This window comes from Anolis sagrei, chromosome 2 (genome assembly GCF_037176765.1).
Source record: "Anolis sagrei isolate rAnoSag1 chromosome 2, rAnoSag1.mat, whole genome shotgun sequence".
Taxonomy (NCBI): domain Eukaryota; kingdom Metazoa; phylum Chordata; class Lepidosauria; order Squamata; family Dactyloidae; genus Anolis; species Anolis sagrei.
The window spans coordinates 165,903,652-165,930,712 of NC_090022.1; the positions used below are offsets into that span (position 1 = coordinate 165,903,652).

The 27,061-nt window shown below is 38.5% G+C and overlaps 1 protein-coding gene across 2 annotated transcripts in view; it reads left to right on the forward strand.

The window, feature by feature from the left end:
• The window catches only part of GSK3B (glycogen synthase kinase 3 beta), an 89,408-nt gene that overhangs the window by 31,276 nt on the left and 31,071 nt on the right, over positions 1-27,061 (forward strand). For both annotated transcript variants that reach the window (XM_060763396.2, XM_060763397.2), the window contains exons 3-8: positions 2,431-2,514; positions 3,223-3,333; positions 13,082-13,212; positions 24,063-24,169; positions 26,196-26,293; positions 26,766-26,861. In XM_060763396.2, coding sequence (XP_060619379.1) covers positions 2,431-2,514; positions 3,223-3,333; positions 13,082-13,212; positions 24,063-24,169; positions 26,196-26,293; positions 26,766-26,861 — 627 coding nt within the window. The remainder of the gene's footprint in view (positions 1-2,430; positions 2,515-3,222; positions 3,334-13,081; positions 13,213-24,062; positions 24,170-26,195; positions 26,294-26,765; positions 26,862-27,061) is intronic.

A 27,061-nucleotide genomic window follows, 5' to 3' on the forward strand; every position in this document is an offset into this window, starting at 1 on the left:
TAACCCTTTGGAAAAAGTTGAACCATCAATTAGTGAAACTCGAACTTGTGATTCAGAATCGGGCAGAAATTTCAGAGAAAGGAAAGGACACGCAAGAGGAAGTTTTAGACATACCAGTGCCAGATTTCAAGGAGAGAGATAATTTTATGGAAACTCGAGGTCTTCCAGAACTGCAAGAGAATGTCACTTACATTAAAATGACTATAGTCCTGGCTTATTTCTTAGAAGTTCCAATTAAAAGTTTCAGCTGGGAGGCTGATAAACCAAACAAACAAAATATGACCAAACAAACAAAAAAGCCTGCACAGAGATAACTTCGTAACATTGCTGATTTATAATTTTACACCAACTGAGCATGTTGATAATTAGATACAGGAATAGGATCTAGAGATACATGGGGAAAAATAAGGTGAAAAGAAGACGAGGGACTATAAAATGGCTTATGAAGATTTGTGAATGTGCAAAAATGGACAAATTGACTTACTTTACTTACTTAGGCAATCTCTCATTGACCGAATAAGATTGTCTTCCAAGTTCCAAGTTCGGTGGGTACGTAAGTGACTGTGGAGTCCTATTCTTGACCTGCATGTTCTCCTGCAGTGAGGGCATCGGTTTCCAGGTGGAAGGCAGTCCCGGTCTAGGTTGGCTTGATGTGTCTTCCTCTTGGCACATTTCTCTCTTTCACCCTCCATTCGTGCCTCTTCAAATTCTACAGGACTGCTGGTGACAGCTGACCTCCAGTTAGAGCGTTCAAGGGTCAGGGCTTCCCAGTACTCTGCGTCTATGCCGCAGTTATTAAGGTTGGCTTTGAGCCCATCTTTAAATCACTTTTGCTGTCCACCAACATTCCGTTTTCCATTCTTGAGTTCAGAGTACAGCAACTGCTTTGGGAGATGGTGATCAGGCATTCGGACAACGTGGCCGGTCCAGCGGAGTTGATGGCGGAGGATCGTCGTCCCAATGCTGCTGGTCTTTGCTTCTTTCAGCATGCTGACATTTGTCCGCCTATCTTCCCAGGAGACTTGCAGGATTTTTCGGAGGCAACGCTGATGTGGGTGATTAGAATCATAGAGCTGGAAGAGACTACATGGGCCATCTAATACAACTCCCTGCCATGTAGGAAAAACACAGTCTAATGTTCAGGTGGAATCTCCTTTCCTGTAATTTGAACCTTGAATGATTATGACAAACCCATAGCTCTGAATCCTAGTTTCTAGGGCAGTAGAAAACAAGCCTGCTTCCTCTTCTTTATGACATCCTTTCACATCTTTATACATAGTGATCACATATCCTCTCAGCCTTCTCTTCTGCAGGCTAAACACACCCAGTTCTTTAAGACTCTTCTTGGTCTCCAGACCTTTGATCATATTAGTTGCCCTCCTCTGGACACCTTCCATCTTGTCAATATCTCTTATGAACGGAGGTGACCACAATTGGACACAGTATTCCAGGTGAGGTCTAACCAAAGCCAAATAGAGAGGCACAATGACTTATCTCAATCTAGAGACTATACTCCTTTTGATGCAGCCCAAAATCCCATTGTTTTTTTTTAGCTTCTACATCACATTGTTGACTCATGTTCAGCTTGTTGTCCACAAAGACTCCCAAGATTTTTTTCACATGGACTGTTGTCAAGCCAGGCGTCCCCCATCCTGTACCTTTGCATTTCAATTTTTCTGCCTAAATGTATCATTTTATATTTATTGTTGAAATTCATGTTGTTAGTTTTGACCCAGCTCTCTAATCCATTCAGGTCATTTTGAATTCTAATCCTGTCTTCTGAAATATTAGCTCTTTCTCCCAATTTGGGAAGGGGGGGAATAGCATAGTTGAGGCCTCCACGGCACAGGGAAGGCCTGGCCCAGCCTGACCTATGCACCCCTCCGCCTCCTCCTGGCCTTGCCTTCCCCTGCCAGGCCTCAGGAGTGTGGAAGTCAGCTAACAAGAAAGTAATCGAGAGAAGGAAGGAGCATCAGGGTTCACTAGGCAGGGAGGCAGATCCACAGTGGTAGGAACTTAGAACTGAGAGCGGCCCTCTCTCTGCAGGCTGTAGGAGACAAAGGTGGTGGCATTTGCCACAGGGAAGTGAGTCCTAGCGATATGGCGCAGTGGCAACAGCTGAGAAAGAGAAGTTAGGTGGTGGCATGAAGGCCCCGTAGGCCACAGCAGTGGGACTCCACAGGTCACATGTTTCCTAGGCAGGGAGAGCGTGGGGCCCCCTGCGGAGCCCTGACTATGGTTTGTGGAGCACAGGTGCTGATGTAATAAGTAAAATATAAAAGTGTGATTTTGTAAAAAATACATAATCTTAAAATTGGTTTGCACATTTTATTCTTGTGCAACCACATTTTTTTGTTTTTCAGAATAAAAATTATTATTTTTAAAGGTACCTTCTAGAAATGACTGTTCAAATACTCTTCTCTCTTTCAGAATCGGGAGCTTCAAATTATGAGAAAGCTTGACCATTGCAACATTGTCAGATTGCGTTATTTCTTTTACTCCAGTGGAGAGAAGGTGAGTTTGCAAAGACATGCAGGAAATCGATTATATCAGATCAGCCTCCTGCTGGTACCTTTTAGTGAAGAAGCAGTAGCAAGGAGCAGGAATGATTTGAAGGAAGAATTTACAAATAGGAGAAAATACAAGATTCAGTATTTGGCTGGGGAGCTTAGTTTAGCTGGCATCATTGGGGAGGGGTGCGCATTTGAGCTAATGTACTATAAGGCTGTCCTGTGGGCATAGAAAATTAATCCTCATGTTTTCAAAGAAGAACCAAGCTGAAAAGCATTATGTTGTGGAACATGAACCTCTCTGCTATATTGAGGTTTTTCACATAAGCATGATGTCCCAAATAGTTTGCTCACTACATTTTGTCTCTCCTTTTCTTGCAAGGTGTCACTTCTCCTTTCTTTTAGTAGTTGATGTCAAGATCTAACTGTATATATTTTTAAATAGGATATTCTAAAGGTAGAATGAAAACTTTTATAGGATATAATATGATGGTTCAAAATATCTGGCGGCTTCTCTATTTGAAAATAATATAGTGTGTTATGGCATTTACAAGCATCAATTTGTGTCCTAGTGCATTGCTTTCTTGAGAGCAGACAAATTCCTGTTTTACTTTATGCATATTGCGATCTTACTTTAAAACCATCAATTTTCCTAAATACCAACCTTTAGTTCTTTATTAATTTTTGTTTCCTTGTTCCCTTCTTTTTCTAGAAAGATGAGGTATATCTTAATTTGGTTCTGGACTATGTTCCTGAAACAGTGTACAGAGTTGCTAGGCATTATAGTCGAGCCAAGCAAACACTCCCCATGATATTTGTGAAGGTAAGTGAAATAAATTGTGAAGTTTTACTTGGTTGTTTGGTTGTTTCTTTAGAAGTGGGACAGGATCGCCGATCCTCTGTGTAAATGAACACATGTGTTTTTCATTTATGCACTACAGAAGGGTATTGGATATTTTCTTCTAATTGCAGTATCACATGCAATGGTGGTTCTTGAGGTGATAATGCAATGTTCCTGAAAGAGGGGGAAAGACCGCTTTGGAAAGTACCTATCTTCACACTGTTATGAATCCCATTGATAAAACAAATTCCATGCTTTTCTAAATGAAGGCTTATTCATACACTTAGTCTACAGAGGTATTTAAGGATACTGCAGATGTTATATTTCTAAAGACGGTAAAACATGATGAATTGTGAGAATTGTGTATGCTTATTTTTGCAATATGCAGTGAGTTTCTGCTATATACAGCTACCCAAAAAAACAAAACTGATGGCTTTTGAAATACCATGGATTTATTGATCCCCCCCCCCAAAACCCCCTAGAAATTACAGTAGTTGGCTTCATCCTAACCAAACCGACTTCATCCAGGACACACATTTGTCCTAACAAGCTACATATTCTTCTTTCTCAAGTAAAAACATCAGTCACACCAAGATTTTTTTTAATCATCCAGTATTGTTCTTAAAATAGTATGAAGAGGGACCAGGCCTTTGGGCACTCTGACAATTAAAGCAGTCAATCAGGCAAGTAAGACCAGCAGGATGGATGAATGGAACGAAAAACTAGATCAAGGTGTTAACAAACACTGACCATGTAAGAGGAGAACTGGGTTTGTATGTGGTTTGAATGATTTTATTGATTTTATGGTTATATTGTATGCATGTCAACTGTGAATTGTTGTAATTTTGTGTAATTTTGTGTACGATTGTTTATGATGCAGGCATCAAATTGTGCCTTGCCCCTGTAAGCCGCCCTGAGTCCCCTTCGGGGTGAGAAGGGCGGGGTAAAAGAACCCCCAAATAAAATAAAAAAAATAAAAATAAGAGTTGTCAGGCTTTGTAGATGGACCAAGAATCACTCCCCAAAACAATCACCAAAACATGGTGATTGCTTTGAATCCTTCTGTGAGTATGTGTTGATGGCAGTAGTGCTGCTTATAGTCTTCTGTTTCAGACAGGCATTTACTGAGGAGTCAGACTAAATGAGCCAAATGGCTACTGGGCAGCAGCAGTAGCAGTGGAGCATCTTTCAGAGATGGTGGCAGTGTCATCATGTGTTGTCAAAGGCTTTCATGGTCAGAATCACTGGATTGCTGTGAGTTTTCTGGGGTGTATGACCATGTTCCAGAAGCATTCTCTCCTAACATTTTGCTCACATCTGTGACAGGCATCCTCAGAGGTTGTGAGGTATATTTGGAAACTAGGCAAGAGAGGTTTATGTATCTGGAATGTCCAGGGTAGGAGAAAGAACTCTTGTCTGTTGGAGGCAAGTGTGAATGTTGGAACACCTCCCAACAAAGGATTCCCCCAGGCAGGAATCAGCCAGGCCTTGAAACTTCAAGGCTTTGCAATGCTAATCAAGGTGGTTAATTGCAACACTCACACTTGCCTCCAAAAGACAAGAGTTCTTTCTCCCACCCTGGACCTTCCACAGATATATAAACCTCCCTTGGTTATTTTCCAATATACCTCACAACCTCTGAGGATGCCTGCCATAGATGTGGGAGAAATGTCAGGAGAGAATGCTTTTGGAACATGGCCATACAACCCAAAAAACTTAAAGCAACCCAGTGTCATCATAGTGCTGTGTGGCATCATAGTGCTATGCAGAAGGAGGCATTGTAAATTCCTTTTGAATACCTTTTACCATGAAAATCCTGGGAGACAATTAAAAAATAAACCAGAGCTCAGATGGCATCCAACAGTCTGCTGGGATTACGGCAGAAGAGAAGTAGTGCTGTAGCTAATGACACAACTAGACTTAAGCTGAAAGGATGTTCAGTGGGTGTTGTGCTCAGAGGTGAAAAGTCCAAAGCTGTGAAATGTGAAACACATGAACCAGGGAAAGCTAGGCATAGTAAAAAAAGAAATGGATCATGTAAATATTATAATACTGAAGGAGTGAATTAAAGTGAGCAGGAGTTAACATTTTAAATTTGATAATTATACAGTTGTATTTAAAAATAGAAGATATTAAGAAGAACTGGGTGGCATAAATAGTGAGGGGATATCTAGCAAAGGCTATCCAAGAATATAAAGTCTGATCAACTCATATCAGTAAGAGCCAGGGGAAACTTATCAGTACAGTCACCATCCAAATTGAAAGGTCCAGTTAGAGACAAATAAAGAAGAAATACAAAGGTTTTAAGTTGGAATTTCACGACACACCAAAACAGGATTCCAGTTAATGTCAAAGTAGGAAACAAGAATGTCAAAGTAGGAAACAAGAACAGAATCCAAGTTTGTAGCAAAAAATTGTCTAGGATTAAGACATGAAAACAGGAGAGTGACTAATTGAATTTTATGAGGCTAGTAGTTTGTTCATTGCAAACACCTTCCCTATCAATAGACTTCATAAACAGAAGATGAAGCTCCATTTTCTGTGCAGAAACAAAACTAGGTCCAGATTGCAGAATAGATCGTGAACTGCTGGTGTAAAACAATGGAATAAAGAAGACCACAACCTGTAAAAATGCCACACAAAAAAGAAAAGATTTGCGCAACTATATTAAGCTTAAAATCAAAGATACCATATTTACTCAAGTCTAATGTGCCATCGAATCTAATGCACACCTCGATTTTAAAGACCATGAAACAACAAAAAAAGTTGCTGATGAACGTACTGCGCAGCAGCAAAAGATGCACTCTTTGTAATATGGCCATTAAAGTTGCTGCCTGTTTAGAATTCCTTCTTTAAAAACAAAAGTATTAGAGCACCAAAGCTTCCAGCAATGGAAAATAAAACCTTGGGGTGCATCTATACTCAGGCCTGTAGCGAGGGGGTGGTTTTAGGGGTTCAAACCCCCTCCGAAATGTTTCAGATTTTTTTAAAAAACCTGGTTTACTCATGAATTTTAACTCGTTAACCAAATCCCCATGCTGCTAAGTCTATGAGATGCAAAAAATTAAGAGTCCCTCCAGAACTGTAAGCACTATCTCAAGCAAATATTGACAATTTATTCACACTGTCATTACTTGCAGCAATAGCCGATGTAGTGAAGCAACCAAGTTGGGTGTGTGTGTGTTGAATGCTCTCATTAAGGAGGCCAGACTTGGTGGAGGTGGGTGACAGGGGTGGAGCTGCAGGCTATTGAAGGTTGCTCTGCCCCGTGCTGTGCTCTTGGCTTCAGTGTGAGCTAGGAGGCAGGTTTCAACCCCCCCCCCCCCCCCGCCGAAATTTTCAACCCCCCCCCCCCCCCGAAATTGTCAACTCTCCCCGAAATTTTTTTCTGGCTACGGCCCTGTCTATACTGTAGAATGATTCCACTTTAACTGATTTGGTTCAATGCTGTGGAGTTATGGGGGCTGTAGTTTTACAAGGATTTGAATCTGCTCTGCCAAAGAGTATCTCACCAAACTACAAATCCCAGGATTACATAGCATTGTATGGTAATTGAGTTACAGATGATATCCCTCAAATAGGAGCTCCAGTTGCTCCTGACGCAGCTTCCCCTTTGGCTGTGGCTCAGCACTAAGGTGACCATATGACATGAATCTAATGCGCACCCTAATTTTGACAAGGTATTTTAGCCAAAAAGTGCGAGCAAATACAGTAGTTGATTCCAAAGGTGTGCCAACATCTAAGCACTCTGCAGAAATAAAAAAGCAAAATGTGGTGATAAAAGGATACTCATACTTGAAATTTCATACCATACTAATAAAATTGCACAATGACTTCTTTATTTTATGTGTTCATTCATAATTGTATGATACAGAATTATAGGTTAAATATTACTATTCTCTAGTAAATATTGCTAGTCTCGATAAAATAGTGAAGAGTAGAGACATCAGACTGGCAACAAAGATCCGCCTAGTCAAAGCCATGGTATTCCCTGTAGTAACCTACGGATGTGAGAGCTGGACCTTAGGGAAGGCTGAGCGAAGGAAGATCGATGCTTTTGAGCTGTGGTGTTGGAGGAAAGTGCTGAGAGTGCCTTGGACTGCGAGAAGATCCAACCAGTCCATCCTCCAGGAAATAAAGCCCGACTGCTCACTGGAGGGAAAGATACTAGAGACAAAGTTGAAGTACTTTGGCCACATCATGAGGAGACAGGAAAGCCTAGAGAAGACAATTATGCTGGGGAAAGTAGAAGGCAAAAGGAAGAGGGGCCGACCAAGGGCAAGATGGATGGATGGCATCCTTGAAGTGACTGGACTGACCTTGAGGGAGCTGGGGGTGGTAACGGCCGACAGGGAGCTCTGGCGTGGGTTGGTCCATGAGGTCACGAAGAGTCGGAGACGACTGAACGAATGAACAACAACAACATTACTATTCTCTAAGGCAATTGTTCCCAACCTGTGCTCTGCGGAGCCCTAAGGGCTCTGCGTGTACTTTTCAGGGGCTCTGGTGCTGCTCCTGGAAAATAAACAAAAACTGAATGAAATTAAAGAATAAGAAATAGAAAGTAAAATAATGTGTACTGGTAGTTGAAAATAAATTGAAATCTTACAGTAAATTCCAAAGTTTAAAAATACAATTTCATTGTAAGGACATTATGCCCTTGTTTAGATATCTTTAAATCCCCTTACTATCTGCCCCCTCTTTCTCCCCCGTAAGACTACTCCTAAACACAGTTAACATAAGACATAGGATAGACCTAAGAGGCTCCGCCATAGAAATTTATTCTAAAAAGGACTCTGTGAGTCCAAAAGGTTGGTAACCATTGTTCTAAGAACAGTTTGCTAGAATCTTGTAGACTATAGATTTTTTTTCCTTTGGCTGTAGGCAAGTTGACCCAGTTTTTTGGATTGATTTTTTTCACTAAAATGTCTAGTCTTATTCATGAATCTGTTGGGTGAGTCTACTTCTTCAGATGCATGGAGTGAAGTGCTTAGGAACAGACCTTTGTAGCCATGAACAGGTGGTATGAATAGCAATAAAATGCAAAAAATGTGGGTATGGTGATTAGGTGATAAGTTCGGTTTTAACAATGAACGTTGGGGGAACAAAGACAGGAGGAAATATATTGACCAAAGCAGAGGTGAATAGATAACCTTATGAATGTGAGAGGTGTCCTGCAACTAGTTTCTGTGTATTTCTATTCCAAACGCCTGTTTATGTCAATTTATTCTCTGCCCTATTTGCCCAAATCTAGAATACGGAAGGGCATCATTCACAGAGGGTGCCATATATCACTTCACGGGATATCTTTAATATTGTGGGTGATATGATTAGGTGCCGTGATGACTTTTTTGAGAAAATTTGTGGGCAGAGCAGACATCTGGGTTTGTGACAAAGTTTCATATCTTGTCTCCCCTTCCATACAAAGTGGTCTGTAGATAAGACCTACCACCAAGAGTCCTTATGAGGGCAGCACTGTTTTCCAAGATAGATTGGGAGCTTTATGTAACCACTAGTGGGGTTCTGCCATTTCTTATCCTTAGCCTGTTCTTTTATAGAGTAGTACTGGGTATTGTCTTGTTGATTTGATTTCTATTGTCTTTTGTTTTTACTTCATATGATGGACACTGTAGTTTGATGAATGCTTGTTGTAATTCTGATATCTCTCTTTGGTGAGCGAAAGGTGAAAGTGGTTTTCAGTGCATTTGGGATTTGAGACATGAATTATTTCATCATTCCAAGAACATTCCAGCTAAATACTGAAATCATTCTGCTCATTGTAATAATTGATTCACCTCCACAGACTTGTTAAACATGTAGGATCAGATTTGGGAATTATGGCATCTGGTTTTATTAAATGATATAATGAAGTTGATGGTCAAGTTGATGTGCCATGGTTTGATTGGAAAGTAAAAGACCCAAGGATCTGACGAAATAAAATTTTGGTATTTGGAGAAAGAAAACCATGTAACAGATATTGTGGAAATACATTGTGCAATGAGCCCTGGACACCATTATTATGACAGCTGTAATCACAGAGTAAAAATATCATAGACTTTCTTGACTGGCTTACACAAATAATTCCTGAAATAGTAGTATAATTGTTTTTGCTCTAATCTTTAAGAGATTTCTAAAACTACATACAGGTTGAGTGTGCATTATCCAGATTGCTTGAATTTTTTTTGCATTTTTCAATCCCCATATTAATGAGATACCTTGAAGATGGACTTAAACCTAAATATGAAATGTGTTTGTTTCATATAAACCTAAGTCCCCACGGGGAGATAGGGTTGGATATAAATAAAGTTATTATTATTATTATTATTATTATTATTATTAATAATAATAATAATAATACAACATTTTCATAATTTTGTGCATGAATTATATCAGACCATGAAATGTGGACAATTCTGGAGTATTTTGGATGTTAGAATTTTGGATAAGGAATGCTCAGCCAGTATGAAGGACGAAATGGTTCACTGTGGGAAATAATAAGCCTTGCAATCTTTGGAAAAATTGAGGACCAATCTAAAAAAGAGTTTTCTAAGGTGAAAATTGAGGTTGAGGATTAACAAACAAAGCAGATAACAACTTATGAGGAACATACATATGCTATCTTGGAACATTGTTGAAGATGACAACAAGCTGGGACATTATTAAGGACTATTTAAAGTTCTGTTGTGTTATTTTTTTTCCGAAAAACTTGGTTGTTGGATAAGAGATTTCTTAATGCACAGGGTTTTTAAATATAGTAACAGCCTTCATTTTGAACAATTTTGAGTTAGGCAAAGGTTGTTTGGCAGGAAAGAAAGTAAAATTTCTATCTACCTAAAGTTTTCTAGGAAGTGCCATATAATGAAAAACCTGAAGATTTGATCAGTATCATTAACACACCATTTGCAGATATGCAGGGCACTTCTAATGAGTGTTCTCTGAACTATTTGATTTTAATACTCAGCTTTGTTACTCAGATTTCCCATTTGTTAACAGATGTTTGGTCTAATGCCAGATTAGTAAACAATTAATGCATTCCTGAATGAAACAACAGTATATTTTCTCAAAGAAGATAGACTTTGCTTGGACATTCTTTTCTTGGAAAGAGAGTATCCGTGGTTTGTTTTAATGAATCTCAGTGGATTCTTTCTTGGGTTTTGGCAAAAAAGGATCTAGGGCCCTTTCTTTCTGTCTTAGTTTGGATGATAGACTAAATGTGTTCATATTACATTTAAACTGGAACTTCAGTTTCTCATCAACAGCAGTTTTAGGTTCTAGGATGATTAGAATATAATATGGGGATGCCTTGGATCATCTTATGACTTTCTTCTTACTGGAAGATTCAAGGAGATGAACACTTGTGGAAGAGGGGTATGGTTTACCAGCAAATAGTTGATTCTATGAGTCTTCACTTGATAGCTTTATCCACAAGAAACTGGAGCAGGTATTATGTGGTTACTCTTTGATAAAGATGCGGAATAGGTGTCCTGAGTGCTTCCATTTTTAGATTCTGCCCTTTGGCCTTTCTTTTGCTTCAGTGGTCACAAAAAGACACATTCATTTTTACAGCCAGTTGAACTTTAAGAAGTAGCGTTTTCTTCCTTTTCCCATTCATCTCTAACATACCAGGTCATGGTTACAATTTGCTTTTTAGGCTCTCTAGGTTTGTCTGATAGACAACTATCCACTTACCATTTATTGAAGTGGTGTTCAGTCCTACTCGTTCTGCTTTTCTTCTGAATGACACAGTTGATAGAGATTACTGAAGTTTAAGAAACCATTGTACATCCATCCTGAATGTTATGCTCTGTAAGGTTCATTGCAATCTGTCACAAAGGACTGAAATTTACACAGCATAGTTTCTACTTCCCTCCATGCCAAATCCACCTTTTAATATGTATCTCTTGCCATCAGTTTTTAAACAATTCACCTCAGTTGTTGCTCTTGCCTCCTATTTGCAGTTTCATATTTGCCCTTCACTCATAAAGAATATTGCCAGGAATAATCATAGGCCTATAATTATATTTCATCCAGCACATTATTTGTGTATGTGCTTTCAAGTTGTCTGTCAACTTATGATAATTTTATGGATCTCCTTGGGTTTTCTTAGGCTAAGAATAGTCAGAAGTGTTTTCATCAGTTTCTTCCTCTGAAATGTAGCCTACAGCACCTGGTATTTGTTGGCGGTCTCCACCTAAGTACTAATGAGAACTGACCTTGCTTTGCTTCTAAGATCAAATGGGATATAGTGCCTTTATAGACTCAGACTATAAAGATTTTCATTGGTTGGCAACAGTAGTACTTTCAGGCCTTTCTTACGTGTGCATGCCATAAGGTTATCCGAGGCCCTTCTGTAAACGCTTCATATGGATACTATGTGGGGGATTATTTGTGACCCAAAGTATGGATTTATAGAAGTACAGTTGGTGCTGAATTAGTTGACATTCCTGTAAATGATTTGCTTATTAATGACTTCAGTTTTCATTATTTATTTTGAAGTTGTGTTTTAAAATTGCCATTTTCTGTGCTGCCATATTTACCCTCTTCACTTAAAAAAAGTATTATTTATTTAAACAGTTTATTTATGTTCTTAGCAATATAGCTATCATGTTTGTTCTTGTTGTGTATGACTTGCTGAGACATTGACTCTAAGGTTACTCATAATGGGAATAAATAGTATTAATGTGAAGATGATCTGTGGTATGGAAAATAACTCCTTCAAGAAAATGATTAGAGGAGCTAAGTATGTTTCTTCTGAAGAAAACTTAAGGAACTTTTCAAATACTTGAAGAGAGGGCAAAATGCTTGTAGAGGGCAAAATACTTGTCACAGAGGCCAGATTGTAATTGTAGATGTTACAGGAAAGCAGCTATTAGACATGTGTTGATTAAACATTTTGTTGATAAAAGTAGTTTGACAGTAGGATTCAATGCTAAGAACAGTAATCAGATTTCCCATGTTGAAAGATAATTGAGTAAATGCCTGATCAGTTATTTGTTTGTGACGCTCTGTTTCAAGATTGTCTGCATGGAGCAGGGGATTGGTGTAAAGCACTGCTTCTTAAACTGTGGGTCCCAACATTGCATGGAGTTCCCTTAGCTCAGTGTTGGGCACACAAAAAATTGAAACCAGCGTTTGCAAGGCTTGCTAAACAGGCTTATTTTTCTTTTTGTGGAGTACAGCTGAAGCATTATCTGCAAATTCCACTATAAACACTTCATGTTGTTGCTCGGATATGTGTAAATGGTTGGCATTCAGAAACCATGCACTGTTACCATTAGCAATAACATGAAGTGTTTATAGTGGACTTTGCAGAGAATGCTTCAGCTGTACTCCACAAAAAGAAAATCAGCTTGTTTAGCAAGCCTTGCAAATGCTGGTTTCTTATCAGTAAACATTTGATATTATACCTATTTTATATACCTATCTACCTGAGGTAATGTAAAAATGTCTCAGGTGGAAAGGAATTGTGAATGGAAAAAGCTTAAGAAGCCCTGATCTAAATAGCATACAAAGTAGATGTTTATCATGTTTTTATTTTGCTGTGGTTGTTGCTATTCTGTTAACTGCTTTTAAAAATAAGCTATAGCATCAACATAGCTTCTGATTGTTGTTTTTAATCACATATATGCATTATATTATTTATTATAGAAATATTATTATGGCAGTTCTGCCTTTTGTCACAGTTTTGCAAGGAAAAGTATGCATCATCCACTGTATTCTTGTGTTTCAGTTGTACATGTATCAGCTGTTCCGAAGTTTAGCCTATATCCATTCCTTTGGAATATGCCATCGGGATATAAAACCACAGAATCTTTTACTGGATCCCGACACAGCTGTCTTAAAACTTTGTGACTTTGGAAGGTAAGCATATCTGGGGGGAAAAACCTGATAGTAAGGTTTGATTGGTCTGAAGATTATTCTAACTTGTAGAATAGTAATGCTTCCATTTTCACAGGGCTATATTTGAAGCTGGCAAAATTAATAAACTGTCTTGTTGGTTTTTGTGCTTGAATCAACTAGTTGCAAGTACCATATATACTTCTGCCATATCAATTCAAGTATAAGTCAAGAAATCTTTGTGGGGGGATTCAACCTCAAATACTTGCGTCAACATTAATGACTCAATGTAACTTTGATGCGGAAATGGTGGTGGCAGCTCCTTTGGGCTTCCCTGATGCAACAGGGAGATTAGAAATGGACAGTGCATCTTTTAGATTATTTCAGGCTGGAGTAAACTCTCATCTGGGTCAGTATTGGTAAAATCTGAAAGAAAGACTAATCCCTGCCATGGTGCTGATTTCTTGCTCCTTGAAAACCTGGGGGAACTCAACCCTAACCCTTCAGCCCTTCTGAGAGGCCTCTTATTGCAATGACTTGGTGGCCTTGCTGTTTTGCACCAACAACACCTTCTCCTTCTTAGCAGGCCAGGTTTTGGACAAAGTCATCTCCCTGCTTTCTGCCCTTCTGCCTTGCCTCCCTTCAACTTCCAGTTACACCTTCTTTGATACGCCTCCAAGATTCTTTCTTTGATTTAAGATAGTTACATCAGAAACTCCTTTAGGAAGCCTTGGTGTATCAGTCTGGATGTTGGCAGATTTCTCTCTATTTTGAGTTGCCTTCCTATCTCTGATAACTAAGAAGAAGGATTGGGTAGGAGTAGAGTGACACAGAGAGATAGAGTAAATCCACCCTAAGTCTTTCCTATGTATTCCTCTGGGGGACTGTAATTGAGTGGAGCAGCCTCCCTATCCCCCTCATCCCCCCCCTCCCCCAATTTTCTCACTAGGAGCAGAGACTGAAACTGTCCAAACATGCAGAAAAACTTCAGCTCAAAATCTTCCCCAGAAATTCAGGCTTTCATTTGTTAGCATACAGCCTCCCTTGCCTGAAATGCTTGGAATCAGAAGTGTTTATTTAACAATCTTTCATATTTTGGAATGACAATAGTTGGATATACATAGTGAAAGAGGAAAAAAAGATGCTTTCCCATTTCCTCCATGCTATGGAGAGAGGAGATAGAAACATTTCTGTTCATGGTTAGTATCACATTGTAGTTGTTCTTGGATGAGACCAATGATGGTGTGTTGAAATAATAATTTGTTAACAAGTCAAGTGTTTCAAACTAGGATCTTAGAATCCTTTCCTTTGTTGTATTTGTTTCTTACAGTTGACTGATATGTTGTGAATCTTCATTATAGATTTATAGGCATTCCATATAGTTGAGTATCACATGTTCTCTGTAATTTTTAATCAAAATTAATTTGTTCATTTTAAGTTTAAGAGCCAAATGTGACCCAAGGCATGTTGAGTGATGCATAATTAAAATAATAAAACTTGCCATCATCTATTCTAGAAACCTACCATGTGTCAGAAAGACTTATTAATAATTGTTAAGTGTGAAGAAAATTGCAATAATATGGTTGGTAGCTTTCTAGTCACCCATTTGCGTGATTCACTGAGACCACAAAGAATAAGAACAGGTTGCTTACCTGAAACTACCGTATATACTCGGATATAAGCCAATTTTTCAGCCCTTTTTTAGGCTGAAAAATCCTCCCTTGGTTTATATCCGGGTTAAGCAGCAGCGGAGCCTGGAGGCACGGCTCCGAAGCCAGCTGGCCATAGAGGAGGAGGACAAGCGGTGGAGGTGGCACAAAGGACCCCAGGTGAAGCTTCTATGCAGCTGTAGCCACTGTTCCTGCCAATCCTCCTCCCCTCCAGCTGGCCATGGAGGAGGTAGAAGAGGAGAAATGGGGGAGGCAGCACAGGGGCCACTGCTGCAGTTCCTTCTCCTCTTGCTCCTACTCCTACTCCAGTTGGCCATCGAGGAGGAAGAGGATGAGAAGGGACCACTCCTCTTCTTCCTTCTCTTCCTCCTCGATGGCCAGTTGGAGGAGGAGAATGAGGAAGAAGAGGAGAAACGGCAGCAGTCCCCTTTCTCCTTTTCTTCTTCCTCCTCCTGTTAGCCATGGAGGAGGAAGAAGAGGAGAAGGGACACTGTTGCCATTCCTCTAGCTGGCCATCAAGGCAAGCAAGCAGCTGCTGGATCACAGGAGGGGGAGTCCCCTTCGTGCTTCCATTCCCTCCTATGATCCACCAGCTCCCTGGGGTCGCCTCTTCTCCCTCCCGTCCCCACCAATCAAGCAGCTGTCTGTGTGCTTCCATTCCCCTCCCTGCTTTCAGGTCTCCCTTCTGGGGAAGGGGAGAGGAGGAGGAGGCAACCCCGGACTTTGTCACTTCTTGGCCGAGGCAGATAACACTTTCCTCCCTTCCCACCTGAGTCCCCCGCCCCACTTTTCTAGCACCCTTTCCCATCCCAGTCTTCCCTTTTTCTAGTTTCCCCCTTCCTATCCCAGTGTTTACTACCCCCATTGCCCATCCCCTCTCCACTTTCCATCCCAGCCTTTCCCAGGTTCCAGTCTCTCTTTTCCATTTCAGTCTTGTCCCTTTTCCCACTGCAGTTTCCCACTTTCCAGTCCCCTTTTCTGTCCCAACCTTTCCCAGTTTCCAGACATCCTTTCCCACCTCAATCTTTCCCCCTTCCCAGTTGCCCCCTTCCCATCCTATTCTGTCCTACTTTTCCAGCTACCCCCTTTCTACCTCATTTTCCCATTTTTTCAAACACCTCTTCCCATTCCAACTTTTTCCTGTTTCTAGTCCTTCTTTCCTACCCCCTTCCCAAGTCAGCCTTTCTCAAAAACATTTAACCTACTAATGCCTCTATTAATGTAGTTTTAATGGCATCTATTTTAATTTTTATTCTTGAAATTTACCAATAGCTGCTGCATTTCCCACCCTCAGCTTATACTCAAGTCAATAAGTTTCCCCAATTTTTGTGGTAAAATTAGGTGCCTCGGCTTATATTTGGGTTGGCTTATACGCGAGTATATATGGTGTAGTTCTTTTCGTTATCATCTATGAAGTCACAACTCTGCCCATCTTCCCCTCTTTGTGTCCTGCATCTCCTAGTTTCTTTTAGCTGCTCCTTTTAGAGTATCTGGAGATTTGGCAGGAGTTGTGCATATATAGGGCATGGGATTCAGTAAAGCTCTGGAAGAGGGGTGTCCAACCTTTGGGCTTCCCTGGACCACACTGGAAGAAGAATTGCCTTGGGCTACATATACAATGCATTCATAGTAATGATAACTGATGAGGAAAAAAGAATGCTCAGTGAATAGTTGTGATACTTGTCACCACAACTTACTTACTTAGGTGATCCCTCATTGTCCGAGTAAGATTGTCTTCCAAGTATGGTGTCCTGGAGGTGGGTATGTAGGCTTCTCGGGAGCCCTATTTTGATGTGCATGTTCTCCTGCAGTGAGGGCATTGGTTTCTAGGTGGAAGACAGTCCCAGCGGGGTTGACTTGACACACCTTCCTCTTGGCACATTTCTCTCTTTCACCCTCCATTCATGCCTCTTCAAATTATACAGCACTGCTGGTCACAGCTGACCTCCAGCTAGAGCGCTCGAGGGCCAAGACTTTCCAGTTCTCGGTGTCTATGCCACAGTTTTTGGTGATGACAAAGTTGTGTTCTGCACATTTGGTTGCTGTTTCCAACCCTGTCTTTTCCTATGGTCCCTGGCCAAAGGTCGAAGTCTCAGCTGACTCTTGCATTAAAGTCCCCCAGGAGGATGATTTTGTCCTCTTCAGGTATCTCTGATAGAACGGTGTCCAGCTGACAGTAATTTTTTTCCTTGATGTCTTCATCAGTGTTGGTGCATAGGCACTTATGATGGTTGCCTGTTGGTTTTTGGCAAGGTTAATTTGGATGGTTGGGAGTTGTTCGTTAATGCTAATGGGTGCTTCGGTCAGTTGTTTCACCAGACCATTTCTGATTGCAAAGCCATCTCCGTGCATTCTTCATTCTTCTTCAGGCAGTCCCTTCCAGAAGAAGGTGTAGCCTTCCTTTTCTTCCTTCCTGTCCCTCTCCTGCTCTCTGGGTCTCCTGAAGTGCTTCTATGTCAATGTTAAAGCGTCACAGCTCCCTTGTAATGATAGCAATTCTGCATTCAGAGCATTCATTGTCAGTGTTGTCCATCAGTGTCCATACGTTCCATGTTCCAAAGTTCATTTTTCTTTTTTGGCCGCAGGGTGGTGATCTCACTGGACGTGGCAGTCCAGTCAGGGATAAGAGAGGGTTGTTTAGGGCACCTTTTCTAGCCCCTTCCCTGTATGGGGTGAGCAGAGTGGATCCTTAAAAGGGCTGCTATGGGACTTTTTGTTAAGTTTGTTTTTATTTTTCTTGGAAGACACCTGTGCGTGAGGTTTTTTTTTAATGCGTGGAGGTCAGTGCACAGCCAGTAAACACACAGTCTTCACAGAGTGAGGTCCCATCCAGTGGCATGAAGCTTTGGTGGCAGTGACCACAGAGCACAGAGACACATTCTAGCTGGTAGATGACTCATTGAATCAAGAGGAGAATGGGAAATCACCCACAACTGCTGAGGAACCTTGCTACCGATGCTGTGACCATGGGAACTAAGTGGTCGGGTACAAATAGTGTGGGGAGTCCCACGGGATATCATCATACTCATCCTTCTGAAAGCAAATCTGGAATCACACTTTCTTTAATTATATTTTCACTTAAGATCTGAAAATGGTTAACTAATTAAAGGGATATTTCATTTTGCAGGGATAGCATTATTTTAGTGAGTTTACTTCTTTTTGGGCAGTCTATGGATTAAAAAAACAGATAATAAGGACTATTTTACGAATACCCTGTGTATGGATGCAGATTTAATTTGTGAAGGAATGACAGGTATAGCAACATTAAATCGCAAAGTTTTGAAATATTTTCTTTCCTTGTTTGGAAATAAACATGGTGGATTATTTTTAAAGACTGGGAGATGTCATGGGAACAGGCATTGTTTTTCATGAAGGGATACATTGTTTTTATGGCAGGATCAAATAATAACAATTTAGTTGAAGGATAAATAGCTGAACATCTTCCTAGAATAATGGAAACCTTTGTTTCAGTATATATCTGAAGGAGATAAACAGATTTTTAATGTACACGTTTGGAGTTATAAGCTTTTTGGATATTCATTTGTTAATGTAAGAACAAGTTGAAGTAAATAACTTGCTGGATATAGGGTGGAAGAAAGAAAAGGTTGAACTAATAAAAAGAGAGGAGAAAATTCTCTTTTAAAAACTAATTTATGTAGAAATGTATGTCTTTTACATTTACATGCAATTAGAGTAGAGATGTATGTTGTGAGGGAAAGGGTATAGTTACGTAATTATTTATGACTAGCCATCCTGTGCTACGCGTTGCTGTGGCCCACCCTGTGCATATGTATGGGTATATATATATGTGTGTATATGTATGTTTGTGTATATATGTGGTTTTGCGCATGCGTTGTAATGTATTTTTTATTTTTTGGCTTTTAAAGTCTCTTCTGCAGTGTTTTTCATTGTTTTTATGAGTGATGGTCACTCGTTGGCCTGATAGGTGTATTGTGTAATTTGGAGTCAATTCGTCCAGTGGTTTTTGAGTTATGTTAATCCCACAAACGAACATTACATTTTTATTTATATAGATTATATATGAATAGGCATTGGTGTTTTCTTAATTTGTATTTTTCTGTTAAAATTGAATTTAAAATGGGGGAGGGGATAATAGATAAGCTGCCACTTGGCTACCTTATTTGTAGCAGGATAAAGGAAAAATCATTTTGACTAATTTGCTGAATATTAAAGATGACAACAACAAAATAGATGAGGATTTTGTGGCGAAGGATTGGTCATATGACCAGGAATGTTTTGAAGAAATCTATAAAAAGTTAATGTTTTTGAGAGAGGAGATCAACCGGATGCTGATAAAAAGAAGTTGTTGCAAAACTTAAAAGCACCAAAATATATATGCTTGGAGTCTTTAGCCAGAAGGATGAATTTGAAATGGACTGGAATAGCTTGGTACTTTCAGAGAAAAAATGGATTAGCCTGCTGAGATCAAAATTTTAATATTAGAGAAGAGTATTTTATTGAGAACTCTTGTTGAAAGTAAAGATTTTTATACCGGAGAAGAAATTATGATCTTTGCAGTTAATGAAATAATAAAAGGGGAGAAGAGTGGAAAAATAATGGAAGTGCACAGAGAGTGCTCAAGATCAGGATGGATACGGATTATAATCTTAATATTGTGGCTGAGATTTAGGTGAAAGCTTTGTGTTAGATTTAAATATTTATAAGGGGCAAAAAAGCTTCTATTGATTTCACATCATGTATGTTACATTGACATCTGACTCATGATACTGAATTAGCTTAAGAAAAACTTATATAAGGACTTCTGGATGAAGGCAAGATGACGGCAGCAAGGGGCGAGAAGTCAAAACCCGAAAGTTAACCCCCCCCCCGCGTCCCACAATCACCCCATTCCTTGTGAGAAACTCACCCTCCCCGCATCCGAGGCACGGCAGCTTTAAGAAATGGAAGATACCCGGTGAACAGGAAGCGACGTAGGGGAAGTGTTAGAGAGGAAGCAGTGAGGGAGAAGGGTAGGACATACAAGAAAGGGTGGAAGTAGAACAAAGAAGGGCAAAAGCGGCGAAGGGCAACTGAAGGAATACTGGTAAGGGCGGAAGGAAGACCAGAAGGAGAAACGGAGATGGAGGAGGCAGAGGGGGCAAGAAGAAAGTAAAAGAAAAGGAATAGGAATATATTAAGGACCCAACGAGCCAGCAAGCCCCAGAAGCCACAAAGCAAGCCCCGCCAATGAAAGAAGCAAGCCCCGCCAACAAACCAGCAAGCCCCAGAAGCCTCAAAGGTAAGAAACAGGCAAACGAATAGTGAAAGAAACAAAAGGGAAAAGAGTATTAAAAATAATAAAAAAATATAGAGAAATACTGCGGAATGGATTACAGCACAATTGATGGAAATCAATAAGAGGACACACTGTAAGAACTCTCTCTCTTCCAAAAAGAGAGAGAGAGAGTACTAAGTGAAGAAACTTAGACTGAGAGCAAAGAGAAATGAAGAGAAATAATAAAAATGAGAGAAACAACATAGTGAAGAGAAATAAAATAAAATAAAAAGGACCGACAAAGAACCTCCCCTAAGGTAACAAAAAGGGAGAAAAACCAGATGGGACAAATTTACAACTACTACAAAAATGAATAAAGCAATAACAACTACAGCAGTAAGAAGAAACTCAATACAAGGGGAACTATCACTGAAAGACCTGATGTTGGAAATGCATAAAATACAGGAAAATCAAGGAATAGTGCAACAAAATATGCAAAAGATGATTCAAGAGGAGATAGGTAAGATGAAAAGAACTAAAAGAAGAAATGTTGGAAATAAAAAAGGAAGTTGGCGAGATACAGCAAGAAATAAAGGAAATCAAAAAAAGACAATATAGCCCTGAAAAAAACCCAAAGGAAAGCAGAAGCAAAAATTAATACACTGGAAGAAATAAATGAGAAATTAGAAAGACAGCAGGAATTACTGGCTATCAAAGAAACAGAATTCCAGCTGAGGTTCAGAAATATTGAAGAACAGGAAGAAGAGGATATAAGAAGTATAATCACAGAGATGACTGTGGAAATATTAAATATAACAACACAAGAAATGGATCAAAATATAGACCGCTTACAAAGAATAAATATGAATTTTGCCAGAAGAAATAAAGTTCCTAGAGATATCATCGTATCTTTCAGAAGAAAAAGAGTTCGGGATGAGATTTTAAAAGCTAAATTAAAAGGATCAATATTGTATAGAGGAAGAAAAGTAATAATATTAAAAGAATTCACCCCAACATCCATGAGTAAAATAAAGAAAGATTACTTTCTAACAGATGAAATTAAAAAATACCAAATAAAATTCAAATGGGAAAGGACCAAAGGAATATCAGTGACATTTAACGAATGCAAACATTGGTTAACATCAGAAGAGAAAGCGAGAGAATTCCACAAAGAATTTAAGAAAATTATGGAAACAAATCAGAAAGAGGGAGACAGAGAAGAGGCAAGAGTAAAACAGAAATAAGAAAAGAAAACTGGAGCGGAAAGGAAACAAGAAGAAGAAGAAAAGACCTAGACCCAACTCATCTGAAGACTAGAAGGAACAGCAAATTGATGCCTAGGACAAACAGGATGAACCCAATGAATAAAATGACAATGACAGTGACAATATTTTCAAATAATGTAAATGGCTTAAACACACCTAATAAAAGGAAATTAATATTTAACCAACTAAAGAAAGAGAAGTATGATTTAATTGCCTTACAGGAGACCCACATCGCACATAAACAGACTACATATTTAACACAAAAGCAAATTGGGAAGGAGTTTTACTCCTCGGCACCACAAAAAAAGAGAGGGGTCGTAATATATGTGAAGGAAACAATAGAGGCATCCCTGGAATTTAAAGATCAAGAGGGGAGAATGGTAGGGGTTAAAGCCAAAATTAATAATCAAGAAACTCTAATATGCAATATTTATGCTCCTACGGGAGCAAAATCTAAATTCATTAAACAACTGAAGAAGAAAATACAAGAGCAGAATTATGAAAACTTAATAATTCTAGGGGATTTTAACGGAGTATTAGACTGCGACCTTGATAAAACTAAGAAAAATGGGAATGACTCAAATGGAGGAAAACTACCATTTAGCTTACTACAATTAAAAAAGAGCTATTATTACAGGATAAATGGAGGATAAAAAACCCAACGGTAAAAGACTACACCTTCTATTCAGACCGACATGCAACATGTTCTCAAATCGACATGATATGGGTCACCAATTAATTAATAACAAAAATAAATAACATTAAAATACTACCCAGAGTGAATACTGACCATTGCCCAATGATAATGGTAATACAAGAGAGAGAAAAAAGAAAGAGGAGATGGAGACTAAATGAGAATCTTCTAAAATCGGAAAAAGAGAGAGAAAAATAGGAAACTAAACAACTAAGCAACAAAGAAGGAATAAAAAGTGAAGTTTTATAGGATGCTAGAAGGCAGTGGGGAAGGGGGTATTTTATACAACAAGGAATATGCAGAAAAAAAGAAAAGACAAGAAGAACAAGGCAATTTATAGAAGAAATTAGAGAAAAAGAAGCACTACTAAAATCAAAGCCAGGAGATAAGAAATTACATTTAGAATTAGAAATAATTGAAAAAACAGAGAAACTCAAAAATTTTGGAACAAATTGCAAAAAAAAAATACTTAAAAGTAAATTACTTTGCGAATGCTAATAAACCAAGGAAACTACTGGCAAAAAACTAACAAAAAAGACAAAAACAATTTATAATACAAATAATAAAAGATGGGAGACATTTTTTTACAGAAGAGGAGATACAGAATGGGTACATTTTTTAAAGTGTAACTCCAGCAATTTTTCTTTTTTAGCTTTTGGATAGGATAGGGAAGGGTTAACACCTCAGTTGTTCCCTTTGACAATTGAATTTTGAAAATTTTGGCTTGTTGTAGAAATGAGGATTGGCAATAAAACTTGTGTGGAGACACCTTTTTAATCATGATAACTCTTCCAGGAGTGAATTTCGCCTCCTAGGACAGATTTCCTCTCACTTTCTGTTGTCTTAGCCCCATTTGTAACTAGAAGTTGCGTGTAAGTGTGTAACTTACGAAAGGAGATCAATGTTATGACAGCTAGAATAAGATTTGTTAGTTGGTCAAGATTTTTAAGGTCAATAGTAATATTTGATGACACTTGTAACACTTTATTGACTTTTTATAGAAAATAGCTGGAAGGCTTTGGTAAGTTTTATTAGTAGGTAGACTGTTTAGTGAGGAGGATGGCAGCTAATGGATTCGAAAGCTATAAATGTATTATTTTTAAATAACTGCTGAGAATAATATTGGAAGTCAGTTACCTTTCTGCGTTTTCACCCTTCTGTTCTTCCCTTTTTTCTCTTTTTAACTACTTTATGGTTTTTTTCTTTTTCTTTTGTTTTATTTTCCAGGTGTATTTTTTATGTTTTTAGAAACATTCAATAAAAATATTTTTAAAAATAAAAATGACTTCTATTTAGCAGCACTTAACATTGGACTGCTAAATATAAATTATTAAATTGTATTATCTTATTAAATTTATGCAAGGCCAAATTTTAAGACAAAATTTGTCCTTGGGTGCACACACAATTAAAATTTTATAACAGTTATAACGATTGAATCTTCTGCGGTCTCTCTAGCACCAGATCAACATTTTAGAAGTATTTAGTTTTGCTTTTATAAATTACAACATTTATGAAATGAATTTTCTATTTTAATGCAAATTTCAAATAATGCAAGTGTAATTTTCCATTGTTTTAATAATTTAACAATTTAGTATCATAAGCTTTTCCCTATTTTTGTATCCTGATAGTGGGGTCAAATTGTTATAAGACGCTCCAAGTCCCTTTGAGAGATGGGGCGGGATATAAATAAAGCTTCATTCATTCATTCAAATTGGACGGGGGCCTTGAGGAGTGAAAACTTTAAATTTTCCATAACTCCACCCAATATATATTCCTCAGGTTTAATGAAGTCATTTGTATTTCATTGTTTTGTGGCCATCTGATAAGTTTTAAAATATTGCAATGCTTTACCTTGCTTCTCCAATCCTTAATAATAATGTATTTTTCTCATTCTGGAGAAATTGAAAAATTATATGTAGCAAATGAAGTTTCATCTTGAAACAAGCATGTATATGAAATAACCACAATTATTTTATAATGCCTGTCTTTCTTTGTTTCCTCACATCTAGTGCAAAACAGCTAGTTCGTGGAGAGCCCAATGTCTCTTACATCTGCTCTCGGTACTATAGGGCGCCAGAGTTGATCTTTGGAGCCACAGATTATACCTCCAGTATAGGTATGTGTTTATTTTGGTTTTGAATATATTTGATACCTAAATTTATATGAAAATAGTTTTTTCAAAAAATACTGGCAGTCCCCAAGTTACAAACGTCCAACTTACAAATGACTCATAGTTCAAAACAGGGATGAGACAACAGGAAGTGAGAGAAATCTACTCAATAGAAGGGAGATTCACTCCTGGAAGAGTTATAATTGGAAAAGGGGTCTCCACTTAAGCTTTATTATCAATACTTCCTTCCCAACAAGTTACATTTTTAAAAATCTAGTTATCACGGGGACGGAAAGAGAGGTGAAAACAAAAACCACAGGGGTGTTAACCCTTCCCTATGTTATCCAAAGCTAATATATACATATTTGGCTGAAGTTACACTTAAAAATGTACCTATTCCAATTTACAAACAAATTCAAATTAAAAATAAACCTATAGAACCTATTGTTTGTAACTTGGTGATTGCCTGTACCACATTTCATCGAATCCACACACTTTTTTACTGTTTAAAGGGCTTCAAAAATAGAATGCTGCTTAGATTCAATGGCATCTTAGATGAGCTAGGCTTTTTAAAAAACTGCCTAACCTCATATGGGGAGGGGGGGAGGAGAAATGCCCCCAGCTCTAACAGCTCTGCTAGGCCGCCACCATATGGTGTTTTGTTTGTTGTCTGTGCCCTTGTTCAGAATATTTTCATTTTCTGGAAACTAGGATTGTTTGTTTGTTTACTGTATTTGTATACCGCCTTTCTCAGCCTGTATGCGACTCAAGGCGGTTAACAGGGCAAAATTCAATGCTTACAATGTCATAAATACAATTAATACAATAAAAACTAAACAAGGATTGGGGATACAGCTTCAGTGGAGACACCTCTTCCCCCATGATAATTCTTCAGGCAGTGGATTTCCCTTCTAGGGGTATATTTCTCTCACTTCCTGTTGTCTCTCCCCCTTTCTTAACTATGGGTCATTTGTAAGCCGCTTTGAGTCCCCCAGGGGTGAGAAAGGTGGTATATAAATACTGTAAATAAAATAAATAATAAATAAATAGGTTGGAAGTTTGTAACTCAGGGACTCCCTGTATTCTTCTTCTTCCCTCAGTGCCTATTCAGTGAACGCTTACACTCAGACCCTTTTGGTCCCTAATAACCTGTAATCAATGCCTACTTATGTTGTTGGTTTCAATATTGGTTACTTCTGCCAGTAGGAGTAAAGAACATTGTATACTCAGTGTGGATCTGCATTACTTACGGACAAGGGTGGGGTTTTTATCTAGAAATTGCTATATTGGTCTCTTATTTTGCCATTTTGTACTTTTCTGTTGCAGTGGATTGTGAACTGAGCGGAAAACAGGGAACCATGCCATTTAAGAGTGTCATTGGAAGGGAAGGGATGGGTTCCATTCCAAAGAACTCAGCTCCAAAGTGTTCTAAATAAAGGTCTTCATAGGCACATAACTCATACGTTCATAGCACACTAGTGTTCAATTACTGGTTTTATCACAAATCTTTCATTGAAATTTTATGACTATTAAATAAGACACAAAATCTAACAAACCATGGAACCTGCTCCACTTATCCAAGAGAGGTTTCAGCTTGCATTTCTGGAACAACAGTTCTCCAGCCCAAGAAATAGGGTGTCTACAGGAGTCCAGAGTTTGGGATAGTGTCAGAGAGGAAGAGAGTGAGCACCATGGCATGACTTTATGGTTGGGAGGAAGCCGTGAGAGTGATAGATAAGGAGATGCAAACATGAGTGAAGTCTCAACTAAAATTTTAGAGATAGGAAAGGACTTTGGAAAAAGGCTTGTACTAATACTCCTGTGTAATGTTTATTTGTGTATCGTTGTGCTGTGTGTATCCTGACTTAGGACAGTTTCACACAAGCTAACTTTTTTGTGCAATATGTATTGCTGAGTCTGAACCTCAGAACTTGTTCTGCAGTAGTACATTGTATGAAGTGAGTCGAAATTTTGTTCCAGATCGAATCCCATACATCTCATTTTTTTGGTTTCCTCATTTTCTTTTCCCCAGACGTTTGGTCAGCAGGTTGTGTATTGGCAGAACTATTACTAGGACAACCAATTTTCCCAGGAGACAGTGGTGTAGATCAGTTGGTGGAAATCATAAAGGTATGGTTTTTATTATTATTTAGAAATGTAAAATCATAAAATAATAATTTTATATAACTTTGGTTTATCTACATTTCTCCTTGTAATTAAACACAATTAAGATATCAAATAAGGTTAATTAAGGTGTATACTTCAAACTTCATTTGAGATCATTATATACTTGTGTCTCCAAAGTACAGTAGCAAATACTTTCAATAATTTAAATGCAAAACTCTGGCCACACTTAGAAAGATCACTGTGACTTTTTTTACATTTGAAATTCAGACTGTGTTCTGTCCCACTGTGGAAGCATTTGTTGTTGCTTTAAAACTATGAATCTTTTAAAAGAGTTTATGTGGACTTGGAATCTAGATGGATAGATTTTTTGTTGTAGTCCATAGAACCATATTCCATTTCCCGTAATACTTGAACACATAGTATGTGGCATATTTCTCCTGTTGCATGACGTTGATTCATATTTCTCACTTTCCAGGTCCTTGGAACCCCCACAAGAGAACAAATTAGAGAAATGAATCCAAACTACACTGAATTTAAATTTCCCCAGATTAAGGCACATCCATGGACTAAGGTGAGTCTATTTAAAATAATTTTGAGTGTTTGAGATACAGCTGTTTCTGAGGTTTATAAGTTAAATTTTGAGAATTTTAAAAGATGGGGGTAGTACATTGCATTGGTTAGTGGACCTACATATTGTTAATGTGTTGTTCATGTCTATGATAATAGCCTTTTTCACTTTAACAGAACTTCATTATCATTGGGGCGGGGACG